Consider the following 22,343-nt stretch of genomic DNA (forward strand, 5'->3'; position numbering starts at 1 on the left):
ACTGGAGTTGGTGAAACAAGCAAGCAAGCCTACTTGATTGGGGGTCGTTCATTTCAATCTCAAACAAATGCATGTTTAAGCAAGTGATCTGTTAATCTGAGGAAGTTATCCACAAAATCCCCAATTCCGCGTCCAATCAGTGGTTTCATAAATAACAGAGTACCCATTACTTCAAGATGACAGAAATGCCGCTTGGGGCATAAAATTTTATCTTTCACCCTACAATCCGAAGAACTCTAAAGAAACACATCATAGATTCTGAATTGTAAGCTGGGCCAAGAAATCCAGGATACCGAGTAATAAATTTGCAACCCCTAGGATACAAAAGTTTATCTACTTCATACAAGAATTACAGTCTATGTAATGTGCAACCAATATGGAAGATGTTCAAATGAAGATTTATCACCCACGTGAGATAAAATGATAATAAACATCAAGTCCAGGAAGATCAATCATTAAAACACATTACGAGGCGAGAAAATGACAGAAAAAATCCTTCTAATTGTTTGCAGATGCATTACAATTATAACAAAAGTATATGTTCCAAACACAGACTACAGAAACTAACATTAACCACATCTTTGTATATCCAGCTTATTACAATACTTACCAGTCACTTGATACCATCACATAGGCCTGGACTGGCTTTCCTCACTGTATCTCTTGTTTATTCTTTTGTACAGTAGTTCACTAAAACCCCATACCCAGGAAAGTTTTAAAAAAACAAAGAAAATCTGATTCGTGCACACGATCATTTTGAAGAAACTTCAGAAGCACAGCTAGATATAGGCAGATCGGCAGGAGTGCATACCATAGCCCGTTGTTGTAAATGTCTCAAGCTCTGCTCCATACTGATCTGGACCATCTCAGTCAACATCTGCTTTGCTTTCCCAGATTGTTCATCCACGTCAATTTGAGATATAAGATTGCACACTAAATTCTCAAGCGTCTCAGGTTGAATATCAGTTCTTGGATAAGGAGAATCTCTCAAGAGCCTCAAAAGCGTCTGTGCTTTAAACTGGGATCTTTGGGATCCTAGAACAGTCAGCTCAAGAAGACCAGGGATTACACCTTCTCTAAGGATTGGTTCTCTATATCTGCATCTGTCAATTTGACACATGGTCAAAAGTGTACCAAGCGCATGTTCTCGGCTCTGAAGAGATCCACTTTCAAGCACTTCTACAATTGCAAGTACTCCACCTTCTTCAGATGTTAATGCAGTTCTGGCCTCTTCAAATTCAACCAAAGACTCTAGTAACGCACTACATTTTTCAGCCAGTTTTGAAGACTTTTTACAGGTCTTGAGCAAGTTCACTATTGAAGGAACAGGTTCTGCATGAATAATTAATTTACAATAATCGGGGTGAGTTGACAGATTATAAAGGGCCATTAAAGCGTCAACCATCGCCTGTGGGCTCCCATCTCTTAGAATGTCCGCAAGGAAAGGTATAACCCCGGAAGCCACAATGGCTGGCTTATTGGCAGAAGCAGCAGAAAGAGTGAGCAGGGTTGCAGTTGCATGTTCCTGCATGTCACTTTCTGAGTGAAGAAAACCGATGATTGGTTCCAAGGCACCAGCATCAACAATACTTATTTTGTTCCTGCATCACATAAAAAACGTAGACAGTGTATTAGTAAATTTTATGATAAGAAGCAAGAGATATGGTTTTAAACGAGTAAGTAAACTCTTAAAAAGCAATTATCTTTTTGACAGAATCAACCAACCAAAACTACTCCATTTTTCAGTACCAAATGAAAATCCTATTGCGAAATTGCTGTCACCGAATTGATACCCAACCAGCAATAAACTAAAGCAGTAATTGTCACTCAACTAATGTTGTGTGAATAACAACATTAAAACAATATAGAAATACGATAATTCTGTTTGCTAGATCAGCTGATTATGCACAAATTAATGTAAATAAACTTTTATGCCTAGGTGGAAAGAAAGCAGAGTCAAGTTTAATTAGGAATCCATACAAAACATGTTCCATACTTCACATAGCCTACCTATAATAACAATTGTGATTTCTTTTTAGAAGTATCAAAATTTAGGATCTAGAGTGAAGCAGTAATCTGTTTATGACAAAACCAAATTTGACCAAGTTCAATCACTTCTTAAAGAACGTGCACTTTGTACATTTCGTTTTGCATATCAAATTCCTTATATGTATATATTTGAGATGAAATATCCCATTGTAAGTGACCATCATGTACCTGAGTATAGGCAGATATTATTTAAAGAGATATGACAGGAATTGGATTCCTTTCTTGGAAGGGTAATTCCTACTTGTCATGACTTCATTTTGAAGATAAAAGAAAAGGGAAAAGGAATACAAGTAGACAACAAGATAAAAGAAAGAGTAACATGTGAACAAAGGTGAAAACCCATCTTTAATCAACCCACACAGCATTTGAAGCGTGGATTTTAAAAAGTATCAGATAGAGTACAGATAAAACATCATAAACCTTTTTAAAAATGCCATCATTACCCGACCCTTCGATATACAAATCAGTTCACTACTAGTAATTATTAGATATCTTATATTCCATTATCTTCTTTTAATTATTACAGTCAAGTAGAGCTAAGGGGTCACTGTCCAGATAACAAAATCTACTCGGGAATATCGCAACACTCAATCCTATTGCTTATATTAGTTTAAGGCAAGACTTATCAATTCTAGAAACCTTATGATCTATTTAAATTCATATCCCATATTCAAAATGAAACAATACAATTTTAACTAACCAGAACTCATTACAAAGCAAAGATGACATAATATAACACAATCTTTCGATTCCCACAACGACTATCCAGCGAATATATATTATATAAATCGAAAGTATGAAAAGCAAGAAAGTGATAAATAAAGTAGCCACAACAACACACAGTAAAAATACCATACAATTTAATTAAAATGATTAACGAAAGCTTCAAGTATGATTAAGAGATAAAGTTTCAACCTTTATAAACTAATATCCAACAAATTACTAAACTCAACAGTAAATAATGATTAATTTAATAAAAAAATCATAAATTTAATTAATTGAACTAAAAATGCTTACTTTTCATCTTTGACGGCGAGATTGAGAAGTGCGAGAAGCGCTGACTGAGCGGACTCGGCCGAGTCAGAACGGAGCATATCAACGAGTTGCGGAATCGCCGACGAGAAGTGTCGGCGATTGCGCTGAGAAGTTTTGCTGAGGCGGCGAATTTGTTTAGCAGCTTCAATTTTGGAAGAAGGATCGTCGGAGTGGAGGAGACGGAGAGTTTCGTTGACGGCGAACGGAGTTCGAGGACTATCGTTATCGGAACTTGTGCCGGCGGCGAGGTTATATGAGTCGGAGGAGCTCTTTGGTGAATCCATCTCTGTCTCTCTCTCTCCGATCACTCTCTCTTTCTCTCTCGATCTCTCTCAAACGGATACTTGGTTGTGGGGAATGAAAAGAATGACAGGTAGGTGGTTGGGTGTTATGTGGATGGATTTTGTGGTTTATATTTTGAAATTTATGTAATTGTATGCATCATTTTTTTATATACACGTGTATATTGTTTAGGTGTCATTATTATCTTATGAGAACATTTTTTTTACTTTATTTGATGTTTGTGAAAATTTCGTTGCTTTTGAAAAATTATATGCGTGGTTAGTTGATGAATGAGATTTTTTGTGTTGTTAATTAGGACCCTTCTATTATTGTGATTTAAAAATACATATCCAGATTGAAATTGGAGCTAGCGTATTTTCTTGATTATTGTCTCCTTCAAAAAAATTAGTTAACACTCTAATTTGTGGGATATTCCGTCTATTAAAAATTTACTGTAATATATATTTTTTAGGAGATATTTTAGAGTTTGCCTCTAATTTGTGGGATGTTCCGTCGTTCTTAGGAGATATTTTAGAATTTGCTTCTAATTTGTGAGATGTTCCGTCTATTAGAAATTTACTGTAATACACCGTTCTTAGGAGATATTTTAGAATTTGCCTCTAATTTGTGGGATTTTCTGTCTATTAAAAATTTACTGTAATACACCGTTCTTATAAGATATTTTAGAGTTTGCAAAAGGAGAGGGAAAACGTAAGGCTGAAACTTGAGGGGGTGTCTCGTGGAGATAGCTTTAAGGAACAGTCTGCAATGAAAGTGTGTTATTTAATTATCCAAGTATTTTGTCCTTGTACTAATACTTTGTCGACTTAGGCAGCCGTCTTGCACATTCGTGGACCAATTACTGATTTCCACCGGTCTCTGGTGGTTAAATACAATTTTCCACCAATCTTGTCGTATACATTAATTACTTAACTATTTTATAAAGCCTGTTGGCCCCGTAGAAATTAGTATGAGTTTGTATGCAGATTAATTTATTACTTCTTCGCATACCGACTGCCACGAATCCAAGGCATTAACAACAATTTCGACCCAAAGCATAAACTTAACGTTTGCTTACCAATTGCGAAAAAACGAGAGGCAATACAAGGTTTCCGTTCCGACAGCTCCTGCGGGCTAGGGGTACCAATTATATCTATTCAAAAAACAACAAACGAAATGTGCTTGGCTTCGAAGCTAAATCACAGCCGATTTTCAAGACCTCTAATTTTATCAAATTTGCTTCTTCATATGTTCAGGCATGCCAAAACTAAAAGCTAGGAACTTTTAATCACCAAACCAGACTTTTATGTTACTGCCTCGAGAACTCTAGTTGCTGAGACGTACACTAGTGATACCATATCTTAACTGATAAATCTACCAGCAAGCTACACAAAGCTGAAGTCTAACAACGTTACATATTCAGCCACGTCCATAGTTACAAAACCAAAGACAAAGATTGACAATATAAAGGTTCCAGAGCTTTCAGGTTTTATTCAACAACTGAAATTCAAAATCAAGACAATACAGCATTGTCAGAACCTGCAATTATTCACAAACAACGAATTAGCCAATCTTCAGGCAGTATGCTCATATATCGAAAACTGACAAGTTGATTCACCTGGCGGAGATGCACAGCTACTGGGCGCGCACATTGGGTCACTTTGGTCTGTAGTGGTATTTTGACTTGATGGCACTGCATCAACCTGTGCACAGGCTGGGTCATTATTGTCTGTAGATGTTGTATCTTGACTTAATGGCACTGCAACAACCTGTACCCTGCTAATCCAAGATGAATTTAGTACTTGCCAAACCCCGAGAAGGAGTTACATAAAAAAGACAACATTGTAAGATATACTGGGAGCAACTGGCAAAGTATAAGGAATGTTGCTGGAGTTAATACACCAAATAATATCTTGAATCACTAAGAATTCTATCATTTATAATATTTGCAAGGAACACACTAGGACTAGAGGTGGCCACATGAGCGTGCCGTGCCGAATTTCCGGCGGGTCGGTTTGCTTAGTCAGACTCGTGAACGGCACATATTAGTAGACGGGGCGTGCCGGGTTCGGGCCGAATAACGAAGGTGGAACCCGTGTACAGCTCGCGGGTTATACGAATTACACGGGTCGGGAACAGGCGGCATATATTTGGCGAGCTGTGCATATATTTTCTACTTATTAAAATCATATTTCTATATATTCATTTAAGATTTAGATGCATCCATTTATAATTTTTATCTGTACAATTAAAAGCAGTGTACAATTAAAATAATTCATGTGTACAATTAAAATAATCTATTTTTATATACGTTGAGTGCATAAGTAGTGTGCACCGTGTGCAGAGTGTTTTTAAGTTAAATTTTTTCACAAAACTGCTAAACGAGTTGGGGGCTGAACGGGTTGGCGGTCCGTTGCGGGTTGACGATCCGAGCTAGTGCCGTGCCAATTTTACGGGCCGGACCGTGCCGGTTCTCGAATCAAGAAAGTTGAACTCGTACTTGCCCCGTTATTTTCTACGGTCTGTGCTGAGTTTGATTCGGCCCGATACGAGCCGAATTAATACGGGTAAAATTGCGAGTCGGGGCGAGCCAGGGCGATCCTAACCGCCCGTTTGGCCACCTCTAACTAGGACGTTGTTGGACTTGCTCTCACCTATTTTGGATTTCTGTTATACATTGCACTAAATATGCTACACAAATTAAAGACAACATACAGTAAATGATAAGATGTATTTATATGCTACACATAGATTATGTTTCTATTTTGTATTTTGCATATAACAATTTTATGGGGAAAAATATATATAATCATGGTTTATATTATCAAATATCAACAATAAAACAATATTTGAAACTCAAATTAAAATTATAATGTGTTGCTGAATTTATAAAAGCTATTGCACTTGCCAAAATTAGCATTGCAAATGAAACAACATGAAATTACAATATGTAGTTAAAAAATCTCTAGTGAATAGATGATCAAAACTCAAAATGCCTACACCAGGACCCTACTCCAATGATCATATTCCCAAAACATGTGATTACAGCACCAAGACGAGAATCTTTCTAAGTACCTAAATAAGAGTCTAAGGTTTTTCATTTCTATATCACAGTACCCTGTAAAATTTTCTAAATTCAGGATTGCATACTTAAAAGCAACTCTATATCACAGTACCCTGTAAAATATTCTAAATTCAAGATTGCATATTCAGAAACGAAGAAACATTTTCCAGCAACGACTGCATTCTCTTAAACTAACAGAAGTAAACTTCGAACCTCAGACTTTTTCATTCTTTCTCTTGTTCCCATTTGCAATGTTTATCCCAGGTCTTTATGACACTAAAACAAGAAAGTGTCTGCATGATTTATGATGGAGGACAAGAACGAGAGGGAAACTAATTAAGCTAGACTTGGGTATATTACACAGAGAATCCACAATCCAAGGATCTATAAAAACCACACAAGGGAGAAAAATGTATGGATCACAACCAGTAAATGGAGAAAATTCTCAAAAGCCAGTAACTGGGCACTACGATCCGATGAATGTGTGGAATTACAATACTTATAGTTATATAGTACTCTGTAGTAAATCAACCTAAAGGACCAAGTCAACAAATCCAGAAAACACTATGGTCTAACTTTTGGTAAAATAAATAAACATAATACTCCCCACTTCTCAGTTTTTGGCTTGTTTTACTTTTAAATTCCAAGGTCCACTTGACTAAATTTTGAATTTATAAAATTATCCTTCCAAGTCTAAATATATACATATGTTCATATTCAGAAACTTATCATTTATAATGCATTAGGAAATAGTTACCTATAAGTTTTTAATATCTATAACAAATATTAACAATCATATAGCAATATAATATAATTGGGTCAAACTAGACCAAAACAAACTGTACGAAAAGATCTTTCTTCTGAACCTTCTGAACGGTATGAAAAGACCTATCAGGAAGAGAAAACGGACTGAAGTCAGCCGAAAATATTCAGAGCCTCAGCACCCGGACAGAGCATTCTTCTGAACCTTTAGACAAGTGGACAACATTATGACATGGTAGATTTAATAGAAAGCCTAAATTTCTTGACTAATATAACAAGTCAAAAACACTGGATTTGGTACAGTACGTGACAAACTGAGCAACGTATCTAGTTATTAGACAAGTCATTCATCCTCAAGTCCTTTGGTTCCAGTTGAAAAGAGTCATACTACTAAGGTTACTTCTTGCAAAACCACTCCATATCCTTAGTACAGATCGTAATACTTTTCTTAAAATTTCTATAATGATTTCTTTAATGCCATGCCCCCCGCTACTAAAATATAGTAACTAGTTCTGGAGGGTTGACAATTATAAGACAGAGCAAGACATTATATATATATACATACAATGAAACTTTCTGACACTTTTAGAGTATTATAAGAGGAAATAATACTTACTGAGCATCAATTCCAACTCTATTTTCAGCTTTCTTATTCTTGCGTTTTCTTTTTTTCGAAGATGTTGAGCCAACAATCAATTGTTCCAAATTCGGCTTAGCACTAGCCTCAAAAAGAGAAACAGGTTCTGCTGAAACACTAGAAGAATTTCCAGTACAGGGCTCCTGCGTCTCTGTTTTAACTATGTTTTCATTCACGATTACAGGCCCAATCCCTTTACCCTTTGCAGGGCAAATCAGCTTCTTTTTTGACTTAATAATCTTTGAAATAACACCGCGTGCATCAGAATCTGAACATGTATGAAACAAAAAACAACCACTTCACATTGCTGAACCATTAAGCCTTACAAAAAAAAAGTAGCACATAATAGTTTGGGGTCTTCCTAGACAACAAAACTTACAACTTTAAATGAAGTTATGTACCTAAAATAGATAGGATAACAGCACGAGCTGCCAAATGCTGAGACTCTTTCTTGTTCCTGCCTTCTTCTCCAACATATTGTTTGCCATTAAACGTTAAAGATGAAGTAAATCCTGAACCATCTCCTTTTTCTGTTTTATAATCAGGACTCTCTGCATTTATCTTGTCCGCATACTCTTTAAGAATTGTTTTGCAGAAGATGAGCTCCTGGTAAAATAACACATTATGAAAAAAAATGTACAGAACATGTTCTATACTTCTACTTTAGAACTATATAAGTTTAAATTCTATCAAATGAAAAATTCCAAAGCAAATAAATTGATCAACTGCAGATCACTGATACATTAAAAAATACTGATTTCATCGGTCATTCCATTGAACATTACTTATAAAGTTTCAAAAGAAATGGAGAGTGGGGAAATGATATGGTTGGTGCATGCAACAAGATCCTATACCTTGATATGTTTCCCTATGGCTTCATAACTTTTTTTATCGTGTACATGCCAAGGCAACTCCAAGTGCCCAACATGTTGCACTCTGCATAGATAATTCGAGAAAAATGGGACTCACACATATGATTAGTATGAGAAAATTTTGGATTCTTATTTCCCTGTTAACAAATAGAACATAAAAAAAAGTGTAGCTTGCAAACATTTTTAATGATCCTTTCCTGTTTTTACTTGATACTGACAGTAGATTTCATTAGTTATAACTATACGGGTGTTACTATTACCCAGGAGGCTGGGCACTTTCAAATTAATTGGGATATGAGATATCATAACAGTCAAACTAGAATAGGAATTCCTTTTACCATAATGTCTAATTTTATCATATAAAACTCATAAATTCATCCTTAACCAAGGTCAACAGCTTCATTAATTCACTCATTATGCTGTTCAAAACTTCTCACTATGATTATTCAAGCTCTCCCAAGTCCCCAATGCTATAAAATGTGTGTTTGATCTCATCTGCTAAGAAAAGTGTATATTATAATATTTACTCAACATGATGTATAATTTTGATATTGATAATATAAATTGATTTTTCTTAATTATTACTGTTCATACTTATGCCACCCATCCTTTGATTCATCTTAATTAAATACCCTTCACTTCGATAAAGTGCCTCCTTTATGTTTAAGCACCTGCAGGCCTTTCGTGCATTAAGTTAATAACCTCCTTTATGTTGATTTCGAGCATTAAGTGTAAGAAAAACCCTTGTCAATATTATTAAGAAATTAAATTGGTAATGGGAGTCACATTTGTCAGGCATATAATAGAAAGACCATCAACATGACTGAACTATTTGATAACTTTCAAGTACACATTCTCAATGAGGGAAGTTCATTCAATTATATGAATCAAAAGGGATAAGAAGCTCAACAGAATCACAGAGCATTGCGCATCAAAACAGTTACATATCAATAACAATACAAACATATTAAAATGAAGTTAATTTCCATGCAATTACCTCCTGATCAATCGAACAATTATCTTCCTGTTGTTGCAGCACATTAAGCAACGCTATCCTGGCAGCATCCATCTCCGCAGCTTTTCTATTTGGAAAGACCTTAGACGATACATAGGATTCGCCATTCACCACCACCGTGCACCGAAACTGTGGGGAGTGTAATTCTCCGTCAAAAGATGTCTGATACACCGGTAAAGGGAGTCCTTCCTTTTGAGTGTATTGTTGCAAAAAATTCTTGTACTGGGGGACCGCTAAGTCAATAAAATTATATGAAAACAAACAATTATGTATACAAATTGACTAATACAAAACAAAATTCATCATAAATACACACATCTAATCAAATTAATTTATACTCAAACGATTAATTCCATTAACATTTATCACAGTTTTGTTAATAAAACAAACGAATTAAGTAATTATTATATAAATGTGACAATTACATATAACACAACAGAATTAAGTAATTTAAACTCGAAACGTAAATTACATTAACATTTAGTTTAGTTTCGAAAATTGTGACAAATATATGATATATATAATTACCAGGCTTATCTGGAGCTTCGAGCTGAGGCTGAGCCGGGGTGACCTGAGCCGGATTATCAACAAGCGCCGCAGGAGCCTGATTTTGAGGCTGAGCCGGGGTGACCTGAGCCGGATTATCAACAAGCGCCGCAGGAGCCTGATTTTGAGGCGGCGCCTGATTGTCGGCTTGAGCCGCCGGGGAAGCCTTCTGAGCGAGCTGCTTGTGAAGCTCGTGAAGAAGATGAGGCTGAGGCATCGAGGCTAGGTTTTGAATGAAACTAGACATGATTGAATTTGAGAGAATGAAATGGTGATTTTTTGTTTAGGGTTTTTTTTTTTTTTTTGAAACTTAGGGTTTTTAGAAAAAAAATTAGAAGATGAAATGAAATACGTATGAGATGAGGGGACAGTGTGTTTTGATGAGCTTGTATTGTACTCACGTGGCGCGTGTCAATCATTTGGACACTTGTATTGTATACGTTGGTGCTGATTATCAGGCTCGGGCACAGAGTTCGATGTGACTTGTGAGTTTGGCGACCCGAGTCCATCAAAGAAGAAAAAATAACAGCCCCGCTGCTTTGACTCGGAATATTTGGATCGATAATTACAAAAAATAATTATTATTTTGGAAGACCGAAAAGTATATTATTAAAATATATTCCCTCTGTCCCCCTAGAAAGTATACGTTGGGGGACGGGAGCCGGCACGCATTTTAACGCTCCTTTATAACATATTTGCATAAATTATTTTAATTATTTTTTTCTTCTGAATTAAAATTTGATATTTGAAGTTTAATAAAAAAAATAAAATTTTAAAAATAAATTAGGGAAGTATGTTTTTTATTCACCTTAAAATACGTGTCGAACATTGAAAAAAAACTGTATACAATCTGATGGGACAGAGGGAGTATTATATTACATATATTTAAATAATATAAATTTTAAATATTTTGTAGCTATATAATATGTGTGACTTGCAGTAAAAATGTGATCAATTTAATGTAGACTAATTAAAATATCAATTTAATGTAGACTAATCAAAATATGACATATAAAATGAGATGAAAGAAATAAAATTTGTTGGTTTAATAAATTTTTCAATAATTTGCTAAATTTATTATATGTTAGAAAAAAGATCAAATATCTGTATTTTTATGTCTTTATAAATTATATCGCCTAAATTATATATATGTAGTGGCAATATATAGATGACTTTTTAGATAGATGTCTGTAAATAATCATTATTTAAAAAATATAAATATATAATTTATTTTATTTTTCATCATATATAGTTAAAAAAATTTAAATATCAAATAAAAAAATGAAGTTGCAAATTTTTTTTATTTAAAAATTATTAAAATAAAATTCAGAAAAAAATCTTTTATATTATAATTTCTTGAAAATAAAATAATCACACAAATATGTGCTCTAATTTTATACAATAAATTTTGTATATACCTAAATTGACTGAGATACAAAATAATCTTAAGAACACTTTTTCAGTAGAACAATTTGATCAAATAGAGCATTTTTCTCTTAATGATACTTGTTAATATTCCCGGAAAGATTATCATGTGATTTTTAACGTATTTCAATGTCCTTGAAAATATTCTTGTAATAGTGTTTTTTTTAAAAAAAATATTTTGAATAAAAATATAAAATTTATATTAAAAATATAGTATTATATTTGTATGTACATTATTCGGTGCGAAAATGAAGGGGTCACTGACTCACTGACTTATGGTTGGTCACGTCAAAGTCAATGTGCCCTCATATCTGGGTTCCGTGTTTTCTACTTTTTGTTGCAGGATAGATCGGTTTGTGTCGATTGATGATACAGACTGACATTTTTGTTGATTACAATGGTCTCTTCCATTTTATATATTTTTAATTTTGATTTTTTTTAATATTTTTACACATGTTAAAAAGCCGTGATTTAATTTAAAAATGCCAAATTATAATTTTAGGTCGAGTATTTCAAATGCATAATATTATATTGTTGTTATTTAATTTTTTTTCTTAATAAAGTAATATATATAGTAAGTTTTTGCGAAAATGGATCAATTAAGTCTCAAATTTAAAATAATCGAATACCACTGTTTGACATTATTATTGTAGAAGAGAACAACAGTTTTTTTTGGTGAAACAGTCTTAAAAACGGCCTTAAGGCCCTCAAATATAATAAATATTCAACTTTTACCAACTTTAGTATATAATCTTTAATATATACTAACTTAAATCATGTGCATCGCACGAGTATCTGTTAATATTTAAATTTTTTATTTATTCCGTAATATTATAATTTTAAAATATTTATATAAATATATAATAATTATAAATTTATAATAAAAATAATATGATATCATGTGGTCGTAGTTTAATAGGATAAATATGTTATTTCTATTATTTTAACAATTTAGTAGTTTAACGGATATATAACGGTCTATTTTTTTAATAATAGGATAGGCTGTGATTGTAATTTAGTGGGAGAAGTAGACTACATGTATAGTAGTTTAATAATTTAGTAGTTTAGCCGATATATAATACTGTTTATTTAATTTTTTAATCATCAAAATTATGGGATAACTGTTGAACCAAATTATACCTTATTCCGATTATTATAGTATTGTATGTATGTATAGATTCAATACTAAAAAATAAAATGACTTCTCATTTAATAAAGTTATAATTAATGACGTTCAAACATTTAACTAGATCAAATTTTATTAAGACTTTAAAAAGTTGTGATTTATAATAACCGGTTTGGTGTTTTTTTCTAAAATATGAGTTTTTATTTAGGGGTCATTTGACAAATCTAAATAAAAAAATCTTAACCGTTAAAATTTCTGAATGATTAAAAAATCTGAATTTTCTGAATGAATAAGATTATTTGATACATAAAATTAATAACATTTCTGAACAATAATAATTTTATATTTTTTACTTGTGGGTAAATTTATTATATGTGAAAATATTTATATAGATCGTAATATATTTTAAGTTATTAATAATAATTTTTTAAATTTTATATACGCTAAACAATTAATTTCTATAATAATTCATATTTAAATATAAATGTAACCAATGATAACACATTGAATATATTCTTAACAAAATTTAAATTGCGAGTCAAATGTTCCTTTTTATTCAATATATATTAAAGTAAAAAACGGGAAATTGATTTCATTAAAAAACTAAAAACATGCGAATGAAGTACACAGGGAAGTAGTAATAGCATTCCTGCCAAACAAAAAATCATGACACTGATCTGGCGCAATTGTCTTAATGGTTGAATTGCTGCTTTTCAGCTCAACGATTGAGAAGTTTATGAATCATTAAGATATAAAAAGAAAGAATTCAAACAATTTTAATCGGTAAGAAATATTTATTAAAAAGTATTAAGAGAGATTAAGATGCAACCAAATGACCCCGTAGTCTTGCGTCACAGTTGGATACTTTATCCTAATTTTTTATTAAATTTATATATTAATTTTATCTTAAGGACCGTACTTGACATTTCTCAGACTTATGGGCGATAAAAAAGGAGCCTCTAACAATTATTAATATAAATATTTATATTTATTTAAAATATTGTTTAAAATATGCAACAATTGATTAAACATGATTGTGGGAGATAGTTTTTTCCAAAAAAAGAAAAAAATCAAAATTGTTAAAAATAGTATTTATATTAATATTCACAAATATATGTTTGCTACTGAATTACTTAATAATCTATAAATTTAAAATTTTAACAATCTCAACAACCTCACACCCAAAAGCAAGTGAAAATATAGGTAAAAAATATATTTAAACAGTAGAACCTCCCTATAGTAATACTATATATAATAATAGCCTCTCTATTGTAAAAAATATTACAGTCTTGACTTATACCAGTTATAACTAAAAATAAACTTTACATTATAATAATCTATACATTTTTTTAGAATTTATCATATATTAAGTTTCCTCTATATAAGAATAAATATGCTTAAAATTTATTATATATATATTAAATAAATATAATCTTGTTACATAAATACTTAAAATATTTTTCTAAAGTTGTTTGTGATTAGTACTGATCGTTTCGGGTCAACATATCTAAGTGTCCATATTAATTTATCACCACAGTCATCATTTTTGTTAAATTCAAAATAATTTCTTTTTTTGGGCATTTATTGTTTAATTTCTACACTATCATTCTCTCCGGGTTATCATCTTGCGCTTTTCTTGTAATGATTTCTTATTCAATTAAGGCATACACCGCTACTTACTCATGAGGATATTTGAGAAACTTATTTAATATACATGCAACTAGGGTAATGAAATTTTTAAATTAAATATTTTTCAAATAATTTTTATTAAAATTTATATGTTAACCTCTACTTATGAATAACTTTTTTATAATAATATTTTCTATCGGTCTCAGAGATATTATTGAATAGAGGTTTTACTGTACTACTAATATGGCTTGATATTTGATCTATTTAAGTAATTTAGATATCGAAATGAAAATATATTCTTTTATATATATTAGAGCAACTAAGGGATTTGTGAGATATTTTATTCATGTTGAAATTATTATTTTACTCCCACATTGTTATGTATTAATAATATTGTATTTAATGCGCATGTATTAATTGTATCAAATATCATACCACCGAGTTACTCCCTCATATGTGTTGTTAATCATACATATATAAGGCGTACTTGTGTGTTTTAAAGAAGTAAAATTTGATATTATATATATTGAGACTAACTAATAACTTTTGCTCTAATTTCAAATTAAAATAGTCTACATATCGAATATTGTAAGCTTAATCATCTTTTTATTTTTACATTTACACTTTGTAATAACAGTTATACAATATAAATTAGTAATGTATGGTATATAGTCAACTTACATATTTTTAAATCATTCAATTCAGTGATATGATATTAGTAGTAAATATTTTCTATATATAGATTATTGTAATATATTGACCAAATATTTATTATTATTTAATAAATTTATACGTTAAAATCATAAATTTATATGAAAAAAATTATTAAGTGAATACATATATACAATAAAAAATAATTACCAAAATTATATTGTTAAATAATAAAGATAATTTAATTTTCATAGAGTAAAATGTTATATCTTAGTCATTTGGTCAAATTATAAAAGAGTGAAAGAAGTCAACAATTATAAGTTAGAATTATTATGTATACCGACAAGTATAACATTTTTTAGTTTTTATTTGGATAATATATTTAAACTTATTTTGAATTCAGCATCGAAATGTCAATTAGTTTATAAAAAATACTCAAAATTTGATCATTTTTCACAATGGTATTAGATACATATCGAGCTAAAATATTTTTTTTAACTCTTGAATTTAGTAAATTTATTTATTGGTTCGAAATTGTGTGTTTCTAACATTCTACGTTCACATGAATTAGAGTGTTAGAGGCCTTTATAATTTCAAGTTAATAAATAATGTAGATCAAAGTTGTTAGATTGATTTGTGGGGAGTTGTTAGTGATTTGCCTTATAATTAAAAAATACTCGAGACTTGGTCCAATTTATTGCACGGTCGTGTAAAAGTATGGGCGTGGAACTCAACCAACTTGTTCAATATTCCATTTCGTTAGACAAATATGCATTATTATCAAATTTTAAATTATGGGCATATGTGAATGTGATATTTTTAATAATGATAAATTACAAAATAGTAGAGTTCTTAAATTTTAATTTATTTAATTTAAAATTAGAAGAAGAAAATTAAATTTTTATAATTATAGTAAAATGCTAAATGTTGTCCAGTAAAGATAGAATTGTTTAAGGGGGTTGGATACAATTGTATAAATATTTCGAACAAGTATAAAAATATAACAGTTCTTTATATTTCTGATAAAAACTGTTACAAACTTTATTAAGAAATACTGATGTTCTTGAGAGCTACTAGGTCGTACAATTCTCGAATTCCTCACTATGTGATGACCTAAACTGTGTTTATATAATACACAGCTGCTACAAATCAGTCTAGAATCTGCATTATCAATTACTAACAGGAAATGATACATATCTCTAACTGAATATACAAAGTCCTATCACTCAGAACGAACATATATTCATACCTCAAAATAAGGAACAAGCTTCTTCACAACAGACTGTGTTCAAATACTGATATTTCTGCAGATATTGATGAGCATTAAATCCTGATGGCACATCAAATCCTGATGACATCCAAAATAGCCAGATCCCGAACTTCTGCTGATAATTGAGAATCAGCACGCAAGAATCTCCCCAAATTTATGCTTAATGTAATGAAGCACAAATTACATTCTCAATGATGCCAAAACCAATTTACAAAGTGTACAAGGAATAAGGTTTACTTCAGTATCCTAAGATAACTGATAGTTGTTTCCAGAAAGTTTGTTTAACCTTTCTTCCACCTTGTCTTGAAGGATTTTGACAAGCTTTTTCTTCAACTCATTCTTCTCTTCAGTATCTTCCCTAAGCTGATAAATGGCTGATCTTAATTTAGAAATCAAACTTTTAGTTATTTCAAGATCACCAATTAACATAAAGCTTAAGCTGACATCTTCATGATCAGGACTGAAAGATAACTGAGGATTGTTAAGAAAAAATTTTAGAACCGCAGCTCCCTTTTCCAACTTCATTTATTGACCAGTGTAAGTTCTGTACATAAGAACATAATCACCATTGTATTTATCTTCTTTGTTCATGACTCTTCTTCTGATACTCTCAAGTATCATAGAAGACTAGTTTCTGGTAACTTTGTCCTCAACTCTAAGAAGATAGTGAATATATTTCAACTCTATCACAGTCTTTATCAAGAGTTATTGTAATGTAAAGCTTTTTACTTTACCATCTCTCAAGAAGTACAAAATCTCTTCTCTGACATCATTATCATTTATTTTTCTATATAAAATCTTCACAGCTTCAACTTTCTCAAGATGTGAAGGAGTAATTCTCTCACCAAGATTGTTAGTCAGAGTATCTGTGTCAAGTAAATTAGACCTCAGAGTATCCATTCCAGAATGACCAATACCTCCTATAGTACGAGTTTTGATAAGCTTTAGTTTTTCATTATATTCCACCCAAGACGGTTTCTTGATGGACTTATCAATATCCTCCTGTTCTGAAATATAATCCCTAAGTCCTGCTAACACAAATTCAATATGCTTGAATCCTTTAGGATAACTGAATGAATAGATATATTTTCATCTTTTATCCTTCTTGCTGAGAGGAGCATACCCCGTAGATAAATCATGAATCTTCCCTTTTGATTTCTGCCATAGCTCTCTCCTTGAATTTAGAATTCTTTGCACATAGACATTACATGCTTGATCAGCTCTCCTTCTGTCAGTTCTTTCTTGTTCATCAACCTCTGAATTATGAGAAACAACTGTTGTATTAAGAACTGATTCATCCAATACTTTGATCACATTCTCATCAGTATCAAAGCCAGCTTTCAGATTCACAGCATCAGGATCTGCCTTTTTCTCAGGATTTGTGTATGCTTCAAGAGACACATTTGCATTAGTTATATAAACTTGAGCAATGTCAGTGGTTGACTTCTTCATTCTGGGGACAATCAATTCTTCAGTATCCTTAACTTCTTCTTTTACATCATTTCCTTTTACATGAACAAAACCTTCTCTGAATAGAACATTCAGAAATGCAAAAGAAATTGCAGAACCTCGACTTGAATTAGAAATTCTTCCTCTTCCTCTGGCTCTTGTAGTTCTTCCACCTCTTTTTCCTCTTCCTTTAGAGGTGTTTGCTTCAGCTTCAATTTGAGCCATTAACTCCTTTTGTTGCATAACTGCTTCTTCAGTTGTTAGATCAGGAAATTCTTTAGTTATCAACCCAAGAGTACTTCTGGCATTCTTTTGCTCAAACCTCTTATACTTGTAATATAGAACAATCTCTTCACCTGTTTCCTTGTGTTTGTAAGGAAATAATAATCCTTTAGCATCTCCTATGTTAGAGATTGTAACATCACTAGTTTCAGGAGCATCAACATTAGTCTTGTGCTTAACTTCATGAGCACCATTATATTTTCTTTGTCCTGAACCAGATTTTCTAGAGTGTTGAGGTTATCGAGCAACAGAGGCAATTCGAACATTTGCAACTGGATTCTTATCACCATCATTATCAGTATCTTTATCTTTCAACTGAATAAAGTCAGGTGTACATTTTGTGACAGCTAGCTTCTCCCCCTTTTTGGCATCAGGATTTAAAAAAAGAGAAAATATAACATCCAGTTTATCAGCCATTAAAGACACTTTATCTTCCAAGGAAGAAAATCGAGTATCTATGCTTTGTTGAGATTGAACCACAGCTTTAATAGCCGTTTTACACTTATGAGTTCAGCTGAGGTAAGTGGATTGATCATAAAAGCATCAATCTTGTTCTGTAAAGTAGCATGAGATGTCTTCATAGCAGCAAGCTCAGAGATAATTACTTTCACAGAGATGGTAGAAGCCTTGAGATGCAATTTAAGGTCAGGGTTTTGAAGTCCATCATATACCCTGTGAACATGTTGCAAACCAACAACTGAGGAGATAGAAGTATGTGCATCTCTCCATGCAAAATCCTATTCAGTCTTTCGAAAATGCTCAGCATCATCATTGTAATAAGAGGGATCAGCATTGAAATGTGAAGAAGAACCAATATTGGACTTCTTAGATGCATCAATAGTAGTCTTAAGCTGAGCTGTGTCAGGATCATCAAGATCACTGTCTTCATCAGAATCAGAGCAAGACAGACCCTCAAAAGAATTTGCAGAGCTTGGTAGAATTGCTTTGCCTTTAAGAGGATCCTTAGCAAGAATTATTTGTTTCTGATGAGATCCTGAAATAGAAAACAATGTAACACCTAAATCTCTCTTTTCTTTTTAAGTGATCTCATCACTTCTCACATAATATATTACTTTGAAGAGTAATATGTTTCTCACATAAGAAAGTTTATAAGCAAAGAAGAAAACTTATGAAATTATTTTCTCAAAACTACCTCTCCTTTTGCCAGTACAGGAGACTGCCACTCAGAATTTGATTTTCTCACATAGTATTTTCACACAGTCTCACAGAAAGGCACAATCACACATTTTGCGAAGAAATAAGAGAGGGTTGAGAGGAGTAGTATGCTTGTCATATAAATAGAGGTAACCTCAAATAAGAGACTATTTATAATCATACAAATATTGAGAACAACAGAGAAAAATAAGCAATACCTGAGGGTGACTCCTCAAGTGGCAGTGATGATAATGGAGGAACAAATAATGCATCAGGATGCTTTGACAAACTAGCTAGCATCAATGAATCATCAGTAGGAGCTACTTGAATTGAAACTTGGTCAGCATCAGGATTTGTTGTAGTATCAGGATTTGATTTGTCAGGAGAATGCACTAGACCAGCATCAGTAATTTGAACTGATGGTTCTTGTGGGGCCGGAGGAATATGAGCTGCTTCAGCAATCATTGGTGAAGGTTCGTGTGTACTCTTCTCAAACATAAGATCATTAATAACTGCATCCACCTTTGACAATACATCCTGATGAGCCAACTTTTCTTGTAACAGTTGTTCAGAATCAGCAAGAAGATCACTGTGAGCAAAATCAACAATTATTTGTGCAACCTCTTTGTCTGCATCTTCCCTTTGAGAAGATGGTTCTTGTGGGACTGGATGTTCCTCAGTTGCAAAGTCCCTTTGAGACTTAGGTTCTTATGGACTGACATCCATAGTAGAGGACTGAGTCTTTTTCTTCTTTCTGATGTACCTAACCACATCTTCAACTTTTCTTTTCTACATACTCTTGCCAGTGTTCTTGGACTCAATAGTGTCTTTGGTTACTGGAACCTTTTTTATCAGAGCACTAGCACCAGTAGTTGTCTCCTTAGTTCTAGTTTTGTCTATAGAGTCATCAGGAATTGCTACTATTGATTTCTTTGTCTTCATTCTTGGCCCAATGGGCATTTGATCATCAAAGTTAGAATCATCTTGCATGATCAACCTTCTTTTTCAAAATGGAAAGCATTCTTCTTTCTTTTCACTCTCACTCAGTGAGGCCTGTTGAGCTTTCTGTTTAGATTGAACAGATTTCTTAATCGGCCTTTTCTTTAGTACAACTGATGTCTTTTGGGAGACATCATAGGAGGCTAATTTAGGAGCTGGATTGGAGTTCTGTTTGGAAGAAGAAATGCTTGGGTTAGAAACAAGATGGGTAGTGTCTTGTTTCACAACATCAGGAAATGTAACAGAGGTGCCAACATCAGGATTTGCAGGCACTTGTGAAGGAGTAGGACTATTTCTCAACAGAAATTGCCTGACCTCCTGAGGCAGGAAGGGAAGTCCTGAAAACTTATTCTTTTCATCTCTTTTGATATGATCTGTAATAGCCTTCTCAAAAATTTGAAATACAGAAAGCAATTCATCATTATTAAATTCAACATTAGGGCATAGAAAATTAAAAAGCAGTTGAAGAAATCTGGTATACCCTATTACACCTGATGCATCTGTTCTCCTAGCAATTATGAATTGAAGAATTGTGTTACCATAGTCAAAATTACCAGAATGGAGAAGAGAATACCCAATTTTCAGAGAAGTGGAGGGAAGAGTATTAGGTATGAATACAACACAGAGGGGGGGGGGGGTGAATGTGTTTTGGGTTTGATGTTTAATTTTGATCGACTTTGGCTTTAATAGTTGGTTGTTAACAATGATTTAGTAGAATAGATGTTAAACAAAAATAACTGTACAAATGAGTAACACAAAGATCTTCAAAACTCACTTAATTTTATATTAAAAATCAAGCAGTGTTTTGCTACAAAATCTCTAAGTTCTTGTTTTAGAACTTAGCTTCTTTCTTGAGAGAGAACACACACAATTTTCTATCTAGATTTTTCTACTTAACTAGAGGACCAGTGTTAACGTTATAACTCAGTTAACTTCTGGTTTACACAGTGGATAATAAACATGCTATTAGCTTTTCTAAACTGTCACTTGTCATTTATATTTATAGAAAAGCAAATCTTCCATTTCTGGCTTAACATATCTTTAGTATCCCGTGATTACTTTAATCTCCTCTGTCAGTTAATCTTTGTCATTGATCTTGCACATCTCTCAAGCTGCTTTTTGTAGACTTGTCAATCCAGCTATGTGGATTGTTTGTTGATTTGCAACCTTGGATATTGAACTGTTCTACAATTCTGTACTTAGAGAAATTTCTTCACTTCGAGATCTCCAATTAAGCTGTAGAGAACTCGACATCTCGACAGGCATGTTGGCTTGTCGATATCTCTGAAACTTCATTGTTGACTTGACTTATCGACAACTCTGAGTTCTCTAGTGAATTTTGGTTTATCGATTACTCAGAGTTCTCTAATGGACTTTGGCTTATCGATAACTCAGAATTCTCTAATGAATGTGCACTTGTCGATATCTCTGAGTTCTCGAATAGGTATCTGACTTATCGATATCTCCAATAACATTTCCTGAGTTCTCGATAGACAATTCCTGAGTTCTCGATAGGTCTTTCTGAGTTCTCGAATGACTTCTCTATAACACTAATTCTGTGACTTGTAGAGATCTTGACTTAGAATGTTTTGCACCAAACATATTTATTCAACTCCAAGCTTCTTCATAATTCTTCCGAGGCATGATCTTCTTGATCTTCTTCCATATAGAATTCTTAGGCTTGACACTGTTTAGAGAAAAATGCTCCAGTCTGCTCCATTTACATTTTACAGACATTAAGTGTTACAAGTATGAATTATAGATTAAGGTTACAATACAACTAATCTTAGGGTTGTCAGTATGACTTAGTCTTGTTATGATACAGGCATATCTTGCACAACAATCTCCCCCAATTTGTGAGAAGATTGCTTATCACAAATTCATGCCTGTTAACAAGACTAACCCCAAGTTAAAGAATGAAAATAAAATGATACAAAAGTTGATACAACACTTGTGTATTGAACATTTGACAGCTTACAATGATTAAGTAAAGACTGAGCTTTTTGATTCTTTCTCAAATATGTTCTTAATCTGCACAAGTATTTCTAATTCTTCTAGGATGGGGGTGTCAGTTAGAGCCTCTATTAGTTTCAGC

At 32.6% G+C, this 22,343-nt stretch overlaps 2 protein-coding genes across 2 annotated transcripts; both read right to left on the reverse strand.

Moving 5' to 3' along the window:
- Nucleotides 1–438: 438 nt before the first annotated feature.
- Nucleotides 439–3,499, reverse strand: LOC141723374 (U-box domain-containing protein 17-like). The gene is made up of 2 exons (XM_074525160.1): nucleotides 3,067–3,499; nucleotides 439–1,601 (listed from the first exon to the last, which is right to left on the reverse strand). Exons 1-2 carry the CDS (start codon nucleotides 3,366–3,368, stop codon nucleotides 752–754), a joined length of 1,152 nt encoding a protein of 383 aa, XP_074381261.1. The 5' UTR covers nucleotides 3,369–3,499; the 3' UTR covers nucleotides 439–751.
- Nucleotides 3,500–4,575: 1,076 nt separating this feature from the next.
- LOC141723376 (uncharacterized) lies at nucleotides 4,576–10,600 on the reverse strand. Its single transcript, XM_074525161.1, has 6 exons — nucleotides 10,245–10,600; nucleotides 9,699–9,949; nucleotides 8,231–8,435; nucleotides 7,809–8,097; nucleotides 4,985–5,142; nucleotides 4,576–4,905 (listed from the first exon to the last, which is right to left on the reverse strand). Exons 1-6 carry the CDS (start codon nucleotides 10,507–10,509, stop codon nucleotides 4,880–4,882), a joined length of 1,194 nt encoding a protein of 397 aa, XP_074381262.1. The 5' UTR covers nucleotides 10,510–10,600; the 3' UTR covers nucleotides 4,576–4,879.
- Nucleotides 10,601–22,343: the final 11,743 nt, after the last annotated feature.

The sequence above is a fragment of the Apium graveolens genome, chromosome 5, assembly GCF_009905375.1.
Source record: "Apium graveolens cultivar Ventura chromosome 5, ASM990537v1, whole genome shotgun sequence".
NCBI classification, from domain to species: domain Eukaryota; kingdom Viridiplantae; phylum Streptophyta; class Magnoliopsida; order Apiales; family Apiaceae; genus Apium; species Apium graveolens.

Excerpts from the sequence above, each read along its gene's own strand:
- LOC141723374 (XM_074525160.1), bottom strand. The coding sequence starts at position 3,368 with ATGGATTCACCAAAGAGCTCCTCCGACTCATATAACCTCGCCGCCGGC. Across the intron at positions 1,602-3,066 it reads CTCGCCGTCAAAGATGAAAA|GAACAAAATAAGTATTGTTG; the intron begins GTAAGCATTTTT and ends TATGTGATGCAG.
- LOC141723376 (XM_074525161.1), bottom strand. The coding sequence starts at position 10,509 with ATGTCTAGTTTCATTCAAAACCTAGCCTCGATGCCTCAGCCTCATCTT. Across the intron at positions 5,143-7,808 it reads AGAGTTGGAATTGATGCTCA|GGTACAGGTTGTTGCAGTGC; the intron begins GTAAGTATTATT and ends TTGGATTAGCAG. Across the intron at positions 4,906-4,984 it reads TAGCTGTGCATCTCCGCCAG|GTTCTGACAATGCTGTATTG; the intron begins GTGAATCAACTT and ends GAATAATTGCAG.